The 19,046-nt window shown below is 43.7% G+C and overlaps 1 protein-coding gene across 1 annotated transcript; it reads right to left on the minus strand.

The window, feature by feature from the left end:
• Positions 1–3,442: 3,442 nt before the first annotated feature.
• Positions 3,443–14,067, minus strand: LOC140341704 (toll-like receptor 2). Its single transcript, XM_072427563.1, is given in 3 exon segments — positions 3,443–7,242; positions 9,472–9,600; positions 13,163–14,067. A coding segment is annotated over 1 exon segment (2,511 nt). The 5' UTR covers positions 7,217–7,242; positions 9,472–9,600; positions 13,163–14,067; the 3' UTR covers positions 3,443–4,705.
• Positions 14,068–19,046: the final 4,979 nt, after the last annotated feature.

Consider the following 19,046-nt stretch of genomic DNA (forward strand, 5'->3'; position numbering starts at 1 on the left):
CTTTCCTTTCCTTTCCTTTCCTTTCCTTTCCTTTTCTTCACTTTCTTTCCTTTCCCTTTCTTTCTTTCCTTTCCTTTCTTCACTTTTCTTTTCTTTTCTTATTTTTTCCTTTCCTTTTCTTTCTTTTTTTTACTTTTCTTTTCTTTACTTTCCTTTCACTTTCTTTCTTTTCTTTCCTTTCCTTCTCTTTCTTTTCTTTTCTTTCTTTTCTTTTTTTTTTTCCTTTCCTTTTCTTTTCTTTTTCTTCCCTGTGCCTCCTTTCCTTTTTCATTCCTACTTTTTTCCCATCCCTGCTTCATTCACTTTCCCTCCCTTCCCCCCCAGGTGGAGACATGTTGGCAGAGATGAGCCCATAGCCCAGTACTGGAGGATCAGTAAATCCCAGTCACCGTGCAGCACTATTATGGAGATCTTACATACAGAATATATCTACATATATATGAATAACAATGAGCTGATAAAACCTGCAATGCTGCACATAAATCTCATGTCGGTGGGGAATGTGCTGATTCACAAAGAAGTTTGGCATCCCATCAGCGAGATGTTCAGAATTCATCGGTGACTAATGTCACACCTCGCCCGGGGCGACGTCATTGCCAAGACTAGGTCCACCAATATGGCCGGCAGCCAGAGAATGTGAGACACCGATATGTACAAAATAACGTTTAAATAATTCTCAGATTTCTGTAACCAATCCCCTGAATGTAAAATGTTTGTATTTATAGAAACTGCTGAGACTTCAGGATAAAGCACATGTGAGAGGGAACAGAAAAAGAGGAACAGTAAAGCCCAATCACTGCGCAGGATTATTGGACAGCTCCCGAATACTACAAATGGGGTCACACAGAATAAAAACGATTTCCTTTTAGGAAGCAAACAGAGTCATGAAATAGGCCACCGGCCTATCAGAACACGGCCACTCCTCTGGATATCGGCCACGGGAAATGCCGCTGGGATTAGGAACGCCACCCGTCAGTATTACAAAAACAAAATCATCTGGGAGCGCAAATGTTTGTCTAGAAGTGTGCGAATTACGTAAAAAAAAATAATAAATTGACAGATAAGTCTGTTTGCTTTGGGAGCGGCCGCACGGAAAAACAAAGCCCGGACTGTGGGGGGACCCGAAGGAGCCGAGGAAAGGAACAATGGGGCGCTGATAACTGGCAGGAACACATGACGCGCTCCATTCACCGACCAGCGCTCTTCATTAACACCGAGTTGTACGTTGGTGAATGACGAGCTGCCATGGGGAACATTCCACTGGCGAGTTATTTATTGCTGGTAGGGGCCCCTGTGGATCCACATTGGTGAAATAAAAGTGAGGAGGAAAAGAAAAAGTTACTTCATCATCCCATTCCCAATGGTGAATTTGTATTATAAAAGGGGGGTCAGCATTGGTTGCTTCATGCAAGCATACGCCGCCCTAGTGGTGAGCAAATTGCTCAGAGTTGGGCAAATGCATTAAGAGAAATTGCAGCCAATTGCATTGAAGTCAATGATAGGAGAATTTGGATAGGCAAGTTGTGCCCTGCAAATGCCCTTCACACTACCACCCTTTGTTCTCTGCCCCGCGCATTCCCATATTACCAATTTACCAAAATGTTTTCCTATCCCAGCAGTCCATAAGGATATACCTATACAGGTAGCACAGCCCACATGCACAGGGCTTCAGTTTCCATGCAATGTTTGCTGTTGAGCACCAGTAACCCCTCCCCCATGTTTACCTGTAAGATGGGGATCCTGGAACCGTGTGGCTCCTGATGCCCGAACCTTGCCTATGGTAAAACCCAACACCAAAATGTTTCAAAAGCCACTAATCAAATTTTTCCGATTGGTGTAGCATCTAACGCAGGACATACCCAAATCTTCCTCCAACCCCAATAAATCACCATACTCAAACCCACCCCCACAAGGTGCTCTCTGATTAGTTATATAGGACGTATAGCATATAGCATATCTAATATGGATAGCATACATAGCTTCCCATGGATAATGACATCTACTGCCCCCTACTGACCCTCTGAAGTGGTTGTTGTGTGCTGCAACTTCAGGGGAGTGCAAAGGGATTGATTTATTATTATGCCGCTTCTTCATTCACTGTCCAATCACAGAGTGATGGTGGGAGGGATTGGGTAAATGTGATTTGTGGGCAAGTCTGTCAACCAGATTTTGGCAACCCCCACCGGGGATGGGCTGGGGGCAACCCTGACATCAAACCAGTAAAGCCACAGAATCTGCTGCCCCCTCACCTGCTCTAATATTGCAATTCAGCCATTGCAGCTCTGCAGACTCCAAATGACTGCCCCAGTGACCACCACAGTGTTGATGCCCACTTTGTCTCCATCGTATAAACTCCTCATAAACCCCTCCCACCCACACAGCCCCTCCCACTGCAAGCCTGATGTAACATTCAGCTGATGTGGAATGAATCGGTCAGATTTTACTAAGCTGCGTTTGTATGGTTTATGGTGCAGGAAGTGAACCAAAGCCAATATTCACTTTTTATATAAACAAATATTAAAACACGGACGTAAGCTTGGCAATTCTTTATAAACCATAAATAGATTTACAGCTTTTTTATTGTAGAAAATAAAATGAATGATATATAAACCATTATACAATATTTACAAAACAAGGTATTGCAACAAACTTTAATCCTTCATAACACCGAGGGGAGGAAGCGGAGATAAAAAAATGCAATTTTTTATTGACCATCTGGGTGGAGCTTTGAATGTAGGGGGTGGGGGAGCTTCAGGGTTCCGCCCTTGAGGTACCAGAATTCAGACGTTTGGGATTCATTCACACATATGCGCCCCTGCGTTCATTTTAAAGGCCTGCGCAATGCACCACAGGACTACAATAGATTATATTGCAATGCCCTGCATTGCCCTGGAGGAGGTGCTACTTATAATGAATGAGCGCTGCTGTGTACTGTAGTCCTGCACCTGTTCCTACAATGCACTGTAGTACGTATTCTGCTGCAAAAAAAGTGAATTGGTTCTTATTTTGTGTCTGCAGAAAAGCATGTAGCTATGCTCTTTGGCATGCGTTGTGTTATAGGGCTGCCCAATGCACCATAATGCATGAGCATGTATTGCTTTTGAAAGTGCGCAATACTGACAAGGACCATATGGGGGCGCCATTAGGATTTAATAGGAACTCTGCGCACCAAGTAAAAAAAAAATTACAAGGACAGATGTGCAAATTCAACGGGAAGGGATCAGAGGGCATAGAAATGGTGACACCCAGGAACAATCAGAGGAATACACAACACACAACCACATTGTCACAATAATGTCATTGACCAGTAAAGCGTACAATAAAATTGTGCCGTTCTTTTCCTTTAACATTCACTTTAACATTCACAGTAGCACTGAACTCTTGTGTAATAATCGGGAAATGAGTTTGCTGTGGATCAGACGGTTGTGACTAACTTTTCAGAACGCTCAGCCTTTACAGAGTAATCCCATCTAATCCCTCCAGGTGATCTAACCTGTTTCCAGAAACTTGGAATCAGTCTGGCTGCAGATTAAAGAGGACCTGTCAAGACCAAAACGTTGGGAGATTTTTATTAAAGTGCATTCACATCTGAGAGTTAAAGTAAAAAATCTTTTTTTGGTGCATGTGCCTATTATGAGGAACTCCCATCATTCATGTGTTGAGTTCCCAGGTCTGTAAACCATGCCCAACCAGACCCTTGTGCCATGCTATGCCCAGAAGGAGTGGTTGCCCCCATCCTTGTTGGCAGAATCCAGGAACTAACACCGACTCTTTGGAGAATGGTTGGGATCCTAAAGTCTGCCACTTCGTAAACAAGTCAGCAAAGACATCTGTAATAAATATACCTAAACAGGTTCTCTTTAAGCTATCTAATGATGAACAAGTACAGGTACTGACAAGATCTAATGAAATCAAATGAACTGGAGGAATCACATTGGCATGAATGTGGGTTAGCCATTAATTTGCCAATCATCCAACCCAACACGTCCTGGTGGATCCTCCATAAAAAGCAAAAAATTGCTCATTGTAGGTCTCTGGTTTACCATGATGGTAGAGAACCTTCTTAACCTCTGACTGGTTCATAGTGGCTGGGTTGACTCTGTGGTGTTCCTTTTCAATATGTGTCTGAAGGCTTTGGGGGGATCATGATTGGCAAAGTGCTCCTGGAGGGCACAACCCACTTTGGAGAACTTGGCAAAAAGGAGATAATAATGACCCCAAAGTCATGGTGTGACCATACATTACCATACATAACCATTCCATAACCAAGGCCATGTCCCGTCCATGCCATGGTGTATCAGGACTTGTAGGCCCCCTATGGTTGGAGAGTCCTGGCTAAAGCCAACAAAACCTAAAAATTGCTTTACAACAAACACAACATACAACATAATACTTCTTTATACTGTTGGCTGATGAGGTAAAAATATAGTGAAATTCTAGCTAAAACGACCATTCCAGAAATTTCCTGTCCTAGAAAGATGGCTCTAGGTAGGTCTACGGGAACCCTGCTCTCTATACTTAACTGAGAATATTTGGCGGGGGCACCTTGTGAATAATTCATCTCCATTCTTAGAGAAGGTTGGGTTGTGCTAGAAGATACTTTCACAGTATGTACAAGAGGCAAGCTTGCCTCGATTGAGTAATATTTACAATATTGACAACATATAGGACAATAAACAAAGATAAAATAAAAATAAAAGGGTTTTTAAATTAGGGCTTCGGGTGAATTCACATCACTGTCCACCGGGGTGGTCACCATTCCTTCGGAGCTGCTCTCCTGACCTTTAATAACATTTTCATTCACCAGAGACAAGTTGTCTTGCCCCGTAACACTTAAGCTGCCCTTTCCCAGGATGCTCTTGAGCTGGATCCAAAAAAAAGGTTGCCTGCTTTCCTCTAAGGGCCACTCCAAATAGGTTTTGGTCCTCAAAATTTTCCTCAGCCTGTGGAATCTCTTTGGCAGGTCTTCCATGCTAACGCTCTCTTTGACCACCAAGATGACATCTTCAAAGGCGTGGCCAATGGCCCTCTGGTGGGCAAAGTACAACTCGTAGTTACACCACTCACTGTTGACGAAGTTGTGCGACAGGACAAAGATGATCTTACGGCTATTTTCGATATTCTCTATTATGTTATCGATAATCCATTTCCCTGGTTGGAAGTCTCTCTCGTGGATGCAAATTTTGTAGGGTGGGTCGGAGTTTTCCAAATGAGGAAGTAGGACCCGTCGTACCCAATCAGCATCAGAATAACTGTAAGAGATGAAGGCGTGGTAGTCGTAGTTTCGGCTCTGATCACCCTTCCGTGATCGATATTTCACGCGGATGATTTGAAAAGTTGCCCGAATGTACCAGGGCACGTCAAATTTCCAGCACAACAACATGCAGATGATGACAAATAAAGCTGTCACAGAGACAGAGATGGCCACCACCAAGCGTACATCACACTCTAACTTTCCGGGTCGAAAATATTCAATTTTAGTGTCCAATAAATTCTGTGGGTGATAACATAAATAATTATCAGGCCAGTCACTAAGAGTCAATGATCCAGATTCCAGAGTTTCGGTGATGAAGGCATAAAGGTCGCATGTACAGTGGTAAGGATTATTGCCGGCCGTTAATTGATTTAGCTGGGGCATTTCTTTGAAAGAACCTTGATCGATAACTCCAAAAGAATTGCCTTCCAATGCCAACATCTGAAGGTTGGGACTGCTCCACCCTTAGGGTATAAACTTGATCTTATTGTTTCTAAGAATCAGATTTGTCAAATTTGAAGCCATGTCAAAGTACTTCTTATCTAGGCGATCGAGCTGGGAATCGGACAGGTCCAAATGTTCCACCGTTGTAGGTAGACAGTTAAACACTTCATAGCGGAGAAAGTTGTCCCTCAGAATAAGGACTTTAATATTAGATTGCCAGACACAAGATTCGTTGCGACTCCCAAGGTTGTTTGAGCTAAGGTCAAGATAGGTAAGTTTTGGCCACTGAGCTGTCAACAAAGAAAGGGTTTTCAGACTGCGCATCTGATTGTTGCTGGCATTAAATGTCTCAATTTTGGGTAAAATGTTCTCCTTACACAAAAGGTTGTACAGGTACATAGCCAAGAGACGGTTGCCCGATATATTTAGCACGACCACGCTGGACATCTGGCCCCAAGCATCTCATGGAACGTAGTTGAAGTTCACGTTAAGGATGCTGAGGTTCATGACTTTGTTGAACCAGGTGAACGTCCAGTCGAATCGGAGAATATCTGGGTTGGTGACATCCTGTATCACCAAACTGGACAAATTTAGGTTGTCGATGGTGTTTACTGAAAAATTAGCATTCGGAGAACGGGCAAAATCTATGGCAAGCAGATAAAGGTTCATTATTGAAGACATCTGGACGTTCTGCAAGACCATTCGTAGGAGGTTCTCATTGAACTTCCCTCTGTAGAACACTAAGTCTCTCAAATTAATATACGGCAGATAAGAAAATATATCCTCAACGCCCACATAGTAGGAAAACTCAAAAAGGTTTCGAAAACGGAGGCTAGCGAGGGATTTGTTGGTCAAATCTTTCAGCATGTTACCCAGCAACGTTGCATTTTTGTCCACCGCAATGTCAAGCCACAGAACCTGAGTGTTCAGCACAGAGAAGGCTCCAGGTTCGTATGAATCTAAACTTGACTTGGATTTCAAAGCAAACTTTTCAAGTCTGATGTTTTGAATTGAAATGAAGTCGTTTTTTAAGATGCCGGAGACCAGAGGTCCTCCTACGGACAATTCTTTTAGATTCACCAGAGTGCTGAAGACCTCCCCAAGCGTGGCACGTTCGTAGAAGTTATTGGACATGTCAAGGATCTGCAGGTTTCCGAGATCCTTCAATGCGGAATGTGGAATCTCCTTAAGAGAATTGTTAAACAAACTTAAGTTCCTCATAAGTACATTGTACTGGAATGTTCCGTTTTTAACATATGAAATATTGTTGAAGCTCAGGTCTAACAATTGTAGATTGGGGTATCGTAAGAAGTCATCGGCCGTTATTTCCTTAATTTTGTTGTAGGATAAATCCAGGTACTCCAGGCTCTCCAAAAAGTTCTGAGGGACTTGTTCAAGACTTTGCCCTTTGCAAGTGACATTCTTTCCATCTGCGCTGATATCACACGCCGACTGGCAACACCGCAAAACTCCAATCAAGATTACGAAGGTCATCCACCACCCATTGGACCGGAACATATCTAGGCAATTCACATCTTCTTTTCCTGAAAAGTAAGAATACAAATATAACTATCAGGATGTTCCAAAGCAAATCCAACCTCACAAACAGGAGGTGGGAAAGACTACATTGCAAGCAAAATGGTTTATTTTCACTTTTCCACAATACGACACAAAATTTTACCATTCATGCACTGAACGTTTCCAAAAACCACCACAGGACAGGAATATTTTAATGACAGGATGTTTGTAAAAAAGTCTGGGACCTTCCCGATGTTGAAGAAAGTCACCATGGTGCTTGATTTGGTTGAAGAAGAGAGGGAAGGCAAACTCCCAAACTCCCTGGACTCATTGTCCTGGCCAATCAGGCTACAAGCCTGGACAAGGGTCCAATTAAAATTTTAACTTCTAAAAAAAACCCATCATTATTCAGATCTAACCAAGCACCAACCCCAAGAAACTAACCCATCTTTTTTTGGAGAACAGGATGTGGAGAAGAGGCTCCATTCCCCACCTAAGGGACCCTTCCATTGTTGAAGGAAGGCATGGGGCTTGGTTTGGTTTAGGTAGGGAAGAAGGGTACACACTATGGCCAATGGCCACCCTTCCCCTGGTCATTCAGGGTACAAGCTTGGTCAGGGCTTAGGTTGAAATGCAGACCCAAACCCCCCCCCCCCCCCCCCCAAAAAAAAAAAAAAAAAAAAAAAACACCACCGATTAGTTCTACCTAAGCTCGAACAATCAACAATATCTTTTATGGAGAACATAATGGTTGGAAGAAACTCTGGGACCTGCCCCATGTTGAAGGAAGGCATTTGGCCTGGTGTGGTTGAGGAAGAGAAGGAGGGCGCACACTCTCTTGCCCCCTTTTCCTGCCCACCTACCTAAGCCTCAAGCCCCAGCAAACCACCATGTCCTTTTTGGATTTCTGATGGCTCTGCCTCTCAACACTAGGACCTTCCCAATGGGAAAGGAAGGCATGGGGCCTCATTTGGTTGAAGAAGGGAAGAAGGGGACACAATGGTCATCCAAGCTCCAAGCCTAGTCAGGGGTCTGACTGAAATTTAAGGCGAATGGGGAAAAAAGAGACCATCAATATTCAGCTCTATATGAGCACAAACATCCAACAAACCACCACATCCTTATTGGAGTACAGGATGTAGGCAAGCGACTCCATCCCCCACCTATGGGACCCTTCCAATGTTAAAGGAAGGCACGGGGTCTCGTTCGGTTGAGGAAGGAATCGACACAATGAATGCCCCCCCCTTTCCATGGCCATCCAGGCTCCAAGCCTGTTAAGGGGTCTGGTTGAAATGTAAGAGGAACGAAAAAAGAGACCATCAAAATTCAGTTCTACCTAAGCCCCAACCTCCAACAAACCACCACAACCAGAAGAGAATGTGGGGAAGAGACTCTGTCCCTCAACTATGGAACCCTTCCAATGTTGAAGGAAGGCATTGGGCCTGGTTTGGCACAGGAAGGGGGGACACACTCCCTGCCCCCTTTCCTGGCCATCCAAACTGCTGAACAAGGGTCTGGTTAAAATTTAAGAGAAACCCCCAACTAAAACATCATTATCCAGTAAGCTCCTGTAGGTGGTAAGAGGCAAGCTGACAGAAGGTGATGACCTCCTGGTACATGGTGGACATAGGCAGGTAGAAAGCCATCATTTGGTGATCACATGGCTTTGTTGATAAACAAACCCATTCTGCACATCACTGGGATAACAAAATGAGGAAATAATGCAGACAAAATTTTGGTAAAATTTTTGTTTTCTTCCATAAGGTAATTAGCCAAAATCTCACCAAAATTATTGTCATTAAAAGTTCCAACATTGCCAAAGTCCAATTCTTTTAATCAGAGACCAGTATCAATGTACCCCTTCCCCACCAATGGCAGCCTTGAATCCCCATCCCTAAAAGATTTTTTGCACCTTGTGTGAGCTTATTGGGAAATTGCAGCTTTGCCATAATCCTCTCATCCTGCAGTTACTTTCTGTTTAATTGGCTCTTAGTGATAAATTTCCCGGCCTATAATTACATCCTCAAATGACTCACGGAATTGTCCGTGCCCCTGGAGGGCAATGTGGCATCAATAGCTCTCGTTCAGAAAATCAGTAGATAGCATTGTATGACATCAGAGTACACAACCCAATGAATCTGAAAAATTGCCAATTGTTTTGTATTGTTGGCCATTTTAGTAGGAGAGAGGCTCGAGGACCTAAACAGGTTTCTGCTAACCTTTAATGCATCACTGCAGACAATGGTGAATCTTACCTCGCTGAATTCATTATCATGAGTCTTCTGTGGTGTCGGCAGAGCAGTGATCTTTACGTGACTGGGGGGCTGTTCAGAGGATTATGGGTGGTGAATAAAGATGGTGTCATGTTGGTCCGCAGAAGTCACCTAGACGGGAGAGACAATGTGTCATTATCGATGAATTATTTACAAGATGTGTAACGTCACACAGCAGTTCTGTTGTATATTTGGATCCTGTGCTTATTCATTTTGAGTTATTCTTAGATTGGAAGCTCCTGTGGCCAAGCCCTCCCCAAAACATTCAATTTTTTTTTTCTGGCCCATGTGACTCTGTGACAACGCAACAGAACCTCTAGGAGATAAGCATAAAGCGTTGTCACTCTATAAAATGACCTACCTGGCAGGGATTTTTTTTCATCAAATGCAGATTTAAAAGTATAAATAAAGAACACGGTGAGGTTTTACCGTCATGTTTGTATCTGCTTAAGGTTTTGGTGCGCCGCAGGCTTTTTTCTTGATGGGGACAGCAAGTTCTGGACAGAGCGAGTAGGTCCGTGTAACTGCAGGGTCTATGCGGGTGCTGCTTTTCAATGCACAGGAACATAACCTGAAGGTCCAGTTATTCTGGAGAGGTGACAATCCTGTGACCCCTCCCCCTCTCCGCCCAGCTACCTTCCCTCTTGGCAACCAATACAGAGACAGGCTGGCGGCAAAACCAAATTTTTCTGCTGCCCCAATTGCACCCCCCATTATTCCAGCAACAAAACTGAAATCTGAATGAACTGCTAAACACATATATTAGGGCTTTGTACATGTGTCCAGCCAGTACTGAGATTTACACAGCTCTGAGCTCACGTCTGTATTACTCTGCTCTCTCCTCCTATCAGCCTGGAGTGCTAGTTTAAAACATTTCTTTTCACTGTGAGCTCTGCCTATTGAAATCTTTAAAGAGACTTCAATTCTTAGAACTAGGATAATGCGCTTGTTTATTGATAGATTGCCAAGTCATTGATCCCAGCTCTTCACTGGTTTTGATACCAAAAACTATGACCATTACAATGTCACATGACCCAACACTGACATTCCCAGCATGCTCTTCCCATTCTATCCTCCATCAATGTCCAAAATTTAGGTCTAATGTAAAGATCTATATGCATAAACTTCTCAGATACCTCTAAAAGCCTTCCCCCTGCTCCATTATATCCTTCACTCCACAGTCTAATGCATGTATGACCATGACAATTAACTTGCCTGAAAATTTTGGTAAATTTTTGGTATTTTGCCCATTATTTTTTTGTAGTGTTCCTTGCCTGCCTATTATTCCATTGAAATTAATTTTGCTTATTGAACATTATTGGCCTGTTACTTCCTTCCAGACTAACGGAAGGGTAACTGGAACACGTGATGTGTCTTGCCTGAAAATTTTGGTAAAATTTTGGTATTTTGCCCATTTTTTTTTGTAGTGTTCTTTGCCTATCTATGATTCCATAGAAATGAATTTTGCTTGTTGAACATTATTGGCCTGTTACTTCCTTCCAGACTAACAGAAGGGTAACTAGGCACGTGGTGTTTTGCCTGAAAATTTTGGTAAAATGTTATTATGGTGTCCATGGTTTATGGTGTTTGGTATGGTTAATTTGTTGTAGTGCCTATTCCCATCCTTTAATTCCACAGAAATGCATTTTCCATGTTGAATATGTTGAATATTAATAATCTTTTACTTCCTTCTAGACTAATAGAAGGTGAATGGGGCACTTGAATTATAGTTTTGCCTGAAAAGCTTGGTAAAATGTTGGTATTACATCCATTGTGCCCATTTATTTTTTGGTAGTGCCGTAATTCCACAGAATGAATATGAATGGTCTGTTGCTTGCTTCCTGAGTAATCGAAGGGTGGCTGGGGCATAGGATGTTGTCTGCTTGGAAATTTTGGTAAAATTTTGGTACTGCACCCCATTGTAACCCATTATTTTTTGTGGTGTCTATTGCCTAGCTGTAATTCCATTAAAAACGCATTTTACATGTTGAACATAATTAGTCTGTTACTTCCTTCCGGACTAATGGAAGGGTGGCTGGGACGTATGATGTGTTTTGCCTGAAAATTTTGGTAAAATTATGTTATTGTGACCGTTTATTTTTTGGTAGTGCCCATTGCCTGCCTGTAATTTCACAGAAATACATTTTTCATATTGAATATTTATGGTCTTTTACTTCCTTCCAGACAAATGGAAAGGTGACTGGGGTACATGACATGTTTTCCTTAAAATTTTGGTAAAATTTTTTACATAAAGTTGATGGTGGCAATTGTGGAAATCCATAAAAATTGGACTAGATAGATATGTGACCAAGAACAAACTGTGTGTTCCTGCTGGACAATCATGGCTAAATGTTGGAATCACTGGCACAAACTGTTGTGTATGTTTGTACGATGATGGAATTTTCACAAGCTGTTCCCTTTTTCTGGACATCTGTGTTGGGAGGCGTGTGCTGAGTTCTTCCTGTATTTTAGCATTAAATAACTCATTTTGTTTGCAGCTGGTCTCTCAAGTCTCCAGCAGTGGAATTTGAAAAATGTCCCCCTCCCTCCCTTTGCTATCCCAACTCATAATTTAGGCCTTTGTTTACCTAATGGTGCTCTGTATATCTGAGAAGGGACCTCTGCCTGTTGTCCTGGAACCTCAGGCACCTTTCTGGGGGGGGGGGGGGGGTGAGTCCTTCCAGTCTTTCAAGAACAGTTTGTTTCGGGTGGGGCCCAAGAAGGTTTTAGGACCATCAGTGTCCCCTGGGAGCCAAAACTGGCCAAACTTCTCACTCATCTAAAACTTAAAGTAAAGCTGACACCATAATGCCGTTTAAATGGACACTTGGTTGCACATTTGGTTACATGCGCCTTCCTGTTTTTAATGTGAAACCCCTAGCAAAGGGTACGTGGGCCCCTGTTAGGGCCAAATCCCATTCCTCTGCTGATGTGCATTGTGTATCCCTGTACAGCGATTCCATTTAAATGTCACCCACAGAAATTTCTGGGCCCGTACTAGGCAAACTCCCCCCCCCCATGTCCCAATGCTCCGATTGATCAGGGACCGGCACACTAATACCCCTCCCCCCTGGGGCCCCCAACAAATCTACGATGTCCAAGTGGGCAGCACGCCACAGTGCATGTTTAACAAAATTCTGAATGCCCCTGAATGGAGCATTGCCAGCTCATTTGCTGTTTTAATGCAATGCATGGAAATGCGCATGTTAATGCAACACACTTAAATGCCAGAATCTAAATGGGCCCTTACCAGATAAATATGCTATTTGAAGGCACACTTGCTGGCTTTTGATTGGTGAGTATAGAGCCGGATAGGCATCGCATGGCTAAATTATTATTAAACAGGATTTATATAGCGCCAACATATTACGCAGCGCTGTACATTAAATAAGTAGGGGGAAGGTGCAAGGCAGCTCGACGCATTTTACTATATAAGGCACGATTAGCATTCAGCCAATCATAGGAGAAGAATTTTCCTGCGTTCTGATAGATCAGACATGTATGCTCTATCCACATGTGGAGTGTAAAAAAGATCATGTACATCCCATCGGATTTGCGATCATTTCTACGCAGGGAAAAATAGAATGCAGAAGGTGCAGCATTTTGGGGCTTCCAGCCGATTGATCACCAATTGGTTGGTGTATTGCCCAATCGTTGTGTACCAGATCCCCACCTGTGTCTGAGGAGCGGCTGACAACACATGCGACCTGGCAAAGTGTCCAGAAATGCATTCCATTCGTTTTCGCAATCAATGTTTTATCAGAAGCTCTTCCTGGTGATCGCATCTTCTGCAAACACGCCGTGTCCTGGTTCCATGATCCAAATCTGCCATCCGGGTCCTGACACCGGCGGTGTTGTCTGTGAGGAGGAACGCGCACCCGATCGTCGCTCAGGAATGTGTTGACAAATTCTATTTTTAGGTTCAAAGTGGAAATTAACAAAAAAAAAAAATGCGACCAGGCAGGTTGTTTGTTGTCCTTTACCTGCCTGATCGCAATCCTTTAGGTACATTCACCGCTCCAGCACCGGTGACTCCATCCGCACCTGGTCTTCTGCTAGATTCAGGTCTGGGACATTCTATTTGGCTATCATGCATACAGGAGTTTTTTCATGGGTGAATTCAAGGGTGCCCATGCAAAACGCAATGTACAAGGAAAAATTGCAATCAGGTAGGTGAGTTACTTGGACATCAGCTGCTCTTTCTGCAATACACAAGCTGCCTGCTCGCAATTGTTCATTTTAATGAACTAAAATTATGTCTGTTGATCCTGCCACAATGACGTTTGTCCAGGCACTTCCTGTTTTGAGTGACAACACTCTGTCCCTGTCTCCCTGTTGTCCTTCTGCGTTGCCACCCCGTTGCTTAGGCTTACTGGCCATTTCAACGTACATTGTCCACTGTTGTCAGCACAAAGAATCCATGCAGCGCATGCAGAGAGGCTGCAAGGGATCAGCAGCACTGTCAAAGAGGTGGAAACGAGGATTGTTACCATTTTATAATACTCAGTGCGCAATAAACATTAGAGCCTATTCACACATGGGCACTGCTATAGCGCACATGCATGGAGCTGTGCGCATGTCATACCTAACCGCATGCTGCATTAGGACCCCACAGAGGTCCAGTGCATGGATTTTGTGGTATGTCTGGTGGCACCGCATCACCCCAACGTGCCAGATTCCCTATAATATATATATATTCACCTATAATATTATAAAAATGCTCGAAAGGGATATAAAACACCCGTGAATGGCGATTTTTGGGGTTTTTAGGGAAGCAGAAGACACTGCAAGAGGCGACGCATTTCCTGCCCTGATCACTTCTTTAAAAATAGCGGCACCATAGGCAGGAACGTTTTCTCTTTCCAGGATTAAATAATTTCCACACCCTGTGATTGGGTCGCAATGATTCCCCTTGCACCTTCTACCTGCCAAACATGCAAAACGCATTTCTTCAACAATGGGGGGGAGATTCACCAGAATGAACGCAGACAATGCAAACTGAACCCCCCCGACACCATCACCAGGCAAAACCCTGTCACTAAGTCACAGCATAAGCCATGGTGCAGTACACAAACCCCAATCACCGACCAATCAGCATGCAGGGACAGAAAACACCTTAATGCAATGGATGAAAGGCCCCCCCCCCCCTAAAAAAAATATTTTCAACCCCCCCCCCTATCTAGGTATCTGATACCGAATGTTATTCATCAAGGCCAGAAACAAAATATAATTCAAACTTCCACAAATATACTGTTATTAATGTTTCATCCAAGATTCACCCAACTTGTACCCAAATTGTACATTTTTCATACTAGTTTCAATTAAAAAAACATATGTGAATATTTTATTGTGATTCATGCAATTATTTTTTTAAAAAATTTAATACAATTTATTGAAATTGGAATTTTTAAGGCAAACTTTGGGTGAATCTTGGGTGAAAACATGTATAAATAGATCCCCTTTGTGTCCTTGTATCATCCCGCTAAACAAACACAAACTTCCCATTTACATTCACGTTTATTCACTTTGTGCTGCCCACATAAAACTTTGTTATACAACAGCGCAGACACAACACAAGTTATAAAGGTTTTCACACAAGATTCACTTATTTTTCAAACTGGGTTATGAAAATGAAGGAATTGTGAGCAAAACTTACACATGGAATCCAATGTAAATTGGGTGAAAATTTATAACTAGACCCCTCTTTATAAAGCAGTAACTGTGACATTCACCAAACTTTCACTGTAGGTTAATCCATCACTGTAACATGCATTAGTGAATGTCGCTAATAGGTGCTCATGTTTATTATTGCCGTGTTAAAGTCGATGTGGTGCGTCACACTAGACATGGGTGTACGTTGCCAATCGCAACTTATCAGTGCAGGGCACCGTCACCCTGCCAGCCAATAAAAAGCCAGCTTTCCTTAAAGTATGAGACAAGTCCCTGGAAAGTTTTAAACTTTCCCCGATGCCCCCGAATGCAGAGTTTTTAGGGTTTCGCCCAGCCCCTGAAAGGTGTAAGTTTGGCGTAGCGAGGCTTGGAAACGCGCCTTACCTTCTCCAGCCAACCCAGCGCTGCTCCTCTCACCTTCCAGTCAGTCTGAAGAATGGCTGAGCTTAAATAAGCAGGAGGTGTGACCCAGCCAACCAGACGCCCTCATCCCTTTAACCCCTTCACAGCCGGAGGGACTGTGACTGTAGATATTCGAGGGAACATAATGGGAAAGGATTCTTTACGGTACCTGGAGTCCGGCTGTACTGGAGAGAATCTGCAGCCGTTATCCAGCCAATCATGCCAAGCTTAGGGGGAAATACCTGGATCACATGACCAATTAAAGAGGACCTGTCAGTAACTTTCCAGGTCCCCACAGAAAAGCATAAAGCAATCCTTAGGCTCCAGTCAGTGACTTTGCCTAGGCTGAGATGATGTCATCAGTCTGCTGCAGGCAGAAGGGAGCATTTCCTCAGTCTCCCCCCCCCCCCCCCCAGTGATGAGATTGCAACATTGCATCTTTGTAGTCAGGAAGTCATGATGAACAATGTTACAGTTTCTCCTGCCATCTTAAGGACAAGGGATCCCCCCTCCCTATAGTATCACATGACAGATTTTAAGATTCTTGATTGGCCCCTTCAACGCGTCTTCTGGATTTTGCATCTACATGGCTGAAAGTTTTGGAGGTTTTTTTTTTTTGTGGGAGATAATTGCAAAATGATTATTTGCTACTTTACCTTCCTGATCTAAAGTGGACCTGTCCAGCAGCCATGATGTGCATTAGAAGCTGCAGCAAGTCAGAAACCGCCTCCTTTCCTGGCTAGAGGATATCAGCATAATCTAGCCCCTCCCTCTCCTGCCTGATTGCCCTTAGTCCCGCCCCTATAATCTATCGGACTTCAGTTCTTTTATTCATAGAAGTTTACCATCAGATGTGGGCGTTATTTATGCAAATTGATCCTGTCTAGGACCGCCCACTTCAAGGCATTGTGTATATGGCAGAGCGATCCTGCTAGGAGTACTGAGGCCAGGTGATGGGAGGTTTTCAGGTAGCCATGAACAGCACCTTGTTAGCCCCTCCCACCAGTCATGATCTGCCTGCACTGCATAGAGAAGCACAGAGACCCAGTGATGACATCAGAGGGTGTTCAATAAGGTGTATAATGGAAATGTACAAGGTTTTATTCACACAAATCACAGAATAATGCTGGGGCCGAGGACCCGGGAAGGCCGATTAAACTTCAGCGTTGATGAAGAAACCTTTATAAGAAGCATTAGGAAATACGTTGTTGCTGATTCTAGGAATCCACATTCCCCAATGTTTTGCAAACTCAGCAATGCCATTTCCTAAACGAGTTCCTGGCACCGTTATCTCTCCTCGTGCACCCGCTGCCAGCGGTCATGTGACCTCGGACAGGCTATTTGTGAATGTTTTTTACCCTTTAGATACCCTTGGCCCTTTCATGTGAAACATTTCAACATCGGAGCCTCTCCTTCCCCTCACTGAGCTGCTTCAGGGAAATTTGGGCCAAAAAAAAACAAAATTGGCAAATTGTAATTTTTTTTTGTATATTAGCCCTGAAGAAAGAGCGAGGGTGGGGGCTTGTTCCCCTAAAACGCGTTGGGACATTTAAACTGAAACTTTAAACTGTTTTACAGTAAATGGGCCAAATGCTCAGGACTGCAGTCCTCTCTACTTCCTGCCATTTTGTCATTTGGGGCCCTAAAAAACAGTGGGCGGCCCTGGGCAATTTTCCAGATTTTAAACCCCTAGAATCATGACCAAAAGACTTTGTACCGTATGTACTAGATGCTCCCTCATCATTTCTCTAGGCACATGTGAATTACTTTCGCTCTGTTCAGCAGCTCCTGTAATTTATATAACACTTATACCCAGTATAACCAGAAGGTGGCGCCACCGTCCATCACCCACCTGCAGGTCTCTGAGGGTCATCACATTGGCCGGATTTTTCCTCTTCTCCTCATTGAAAGATTCACTGTTTTCCTGTTTCACTTATAATTTATGACATTTCTATTTTTGATGTTTAGATTACACCCTGGGTGATACCACTAAAAAAGGGAAATTCCCCTCCTCCTCCTTCACCATTTACAGATTTATGAGTATTAGGAATAAGAATACATACCGGAAACAGGACAGCTCAGAACATCAGGCAGAAACTCCTCCTGGAGCCTTATATTGTGCACTTTCTTCAGCTTCCACAGGTTTATCGTTCCTCATGGGCGGGGCTTCACATCACATGTTCTGTTACTTCCCCTGCGGTGGGCGGAGCTGAGATGGAGACAACACCAAATTGCTTTTGGAATTTGTTAAGCAGGGAAATAGGAAGAATAAGGACAGCCATGAGAAAGGAAGACTGGAGGATCCTGAGATGCCAGAGGACCCATTTCCTCTTGTCCTCAGACTGCAACATTGTAACTTTGTACCAGGTCACAAGGTGAGAGGCTGCAGCCAATGGCTGACCTGTGTCTATCAAGTGAATGATACCTAAACAAATATGGCTCAGTCCTTGTGGGGAAAAAGCATTGTCATGTGATCTCCGTGAGGGGCACCTACCCAGCATGGTGCACTGATATATCTGAGGACAGGTCCTCTTTAAGAACAGAATGCCGGATCTTTTACTTTAAACTCATAATGGATGAATCCCCATTGTTGTCTATACAGTCGTAAAGCTGTTTAGGTCCTGAACAGCGGAGAGATCAGATTACACAGTCAGCTGACCATAAACTGCAAGAAAATCAGCATTCCCTGCAAACTGGGCGTGATGGACGCTGCCTCTTATAAAGAAATTAAAATAAAATGAACCGACAGCTCGGAGTGAGGAATGAATGGCCGGTGGTCACACCCCCGCTTACTTCTGTTCTACACAATTCACACAAGTGAATTAATTGGAGATTTATCCAATCGATAATATTGATGGTGCATTCCATGCCGTTGTGTGATGGGGACACCGCCTGACACCGGTGTGGCTGTTACAGGTGGAGCGCATGCTACCTGTACACTCTCTTAAAGGGGAAGTACATAATTATTAGACTTTGCCGAATGAACCCCACAGATGTTACGATTTGATTGGTCGAAACGCGTCAGCACAAAGGTGACACGACGATCTTTTGCATCTGCTGCACAGAAATAATTCCCAGGCACACAATGTGATTCGGGGACAGCGCAGATAATGCGGATATCGCCAGGACAATGCTGGGTTTGGGAATGTCCCCGCAGGACACAGCTGTGTTTGTAGTCTGATCTCCTCTGCCATCATGCAATGTGAAAATTATCTATGGATCGATATTGGGGGTTGTGTGCGGCCGGGTGACCCCCTGGGGGGTTGATGAGAGTGGGTGATGGGTCAGACCCCCCCACACACATTTCAGATCTGAGGGGCTGCAATCATTTATTATGTCTTATTAAGGTGAGGATGGCTGCAGGGAGGGGTAACAATCCCCACACATGGGGGGTACCATCCCTTCGTCCAATCTGCACCACATCTACCATCAGTATTAGGGGAAGAGAGGGGGATGGGGAGGGAAAAAGGGGGAGAGAAAGAGGA

This window comes from Pyxicephalus adspersus, chromosome 12 (genome assembly GCF_032062135.1).
Source record: "Pyxicephalus adspersus chromosome 12, UCB_Pads_2.0, whole genome shotgun sequence".
In the NCBI taxonomy this organism is placed as follows: Eukaryota; Metazoa; Chordata; class Amphibia; order Anura; family Pyxicephalidae; genus Pyxicephalus; species Pyxicephalus adspersus.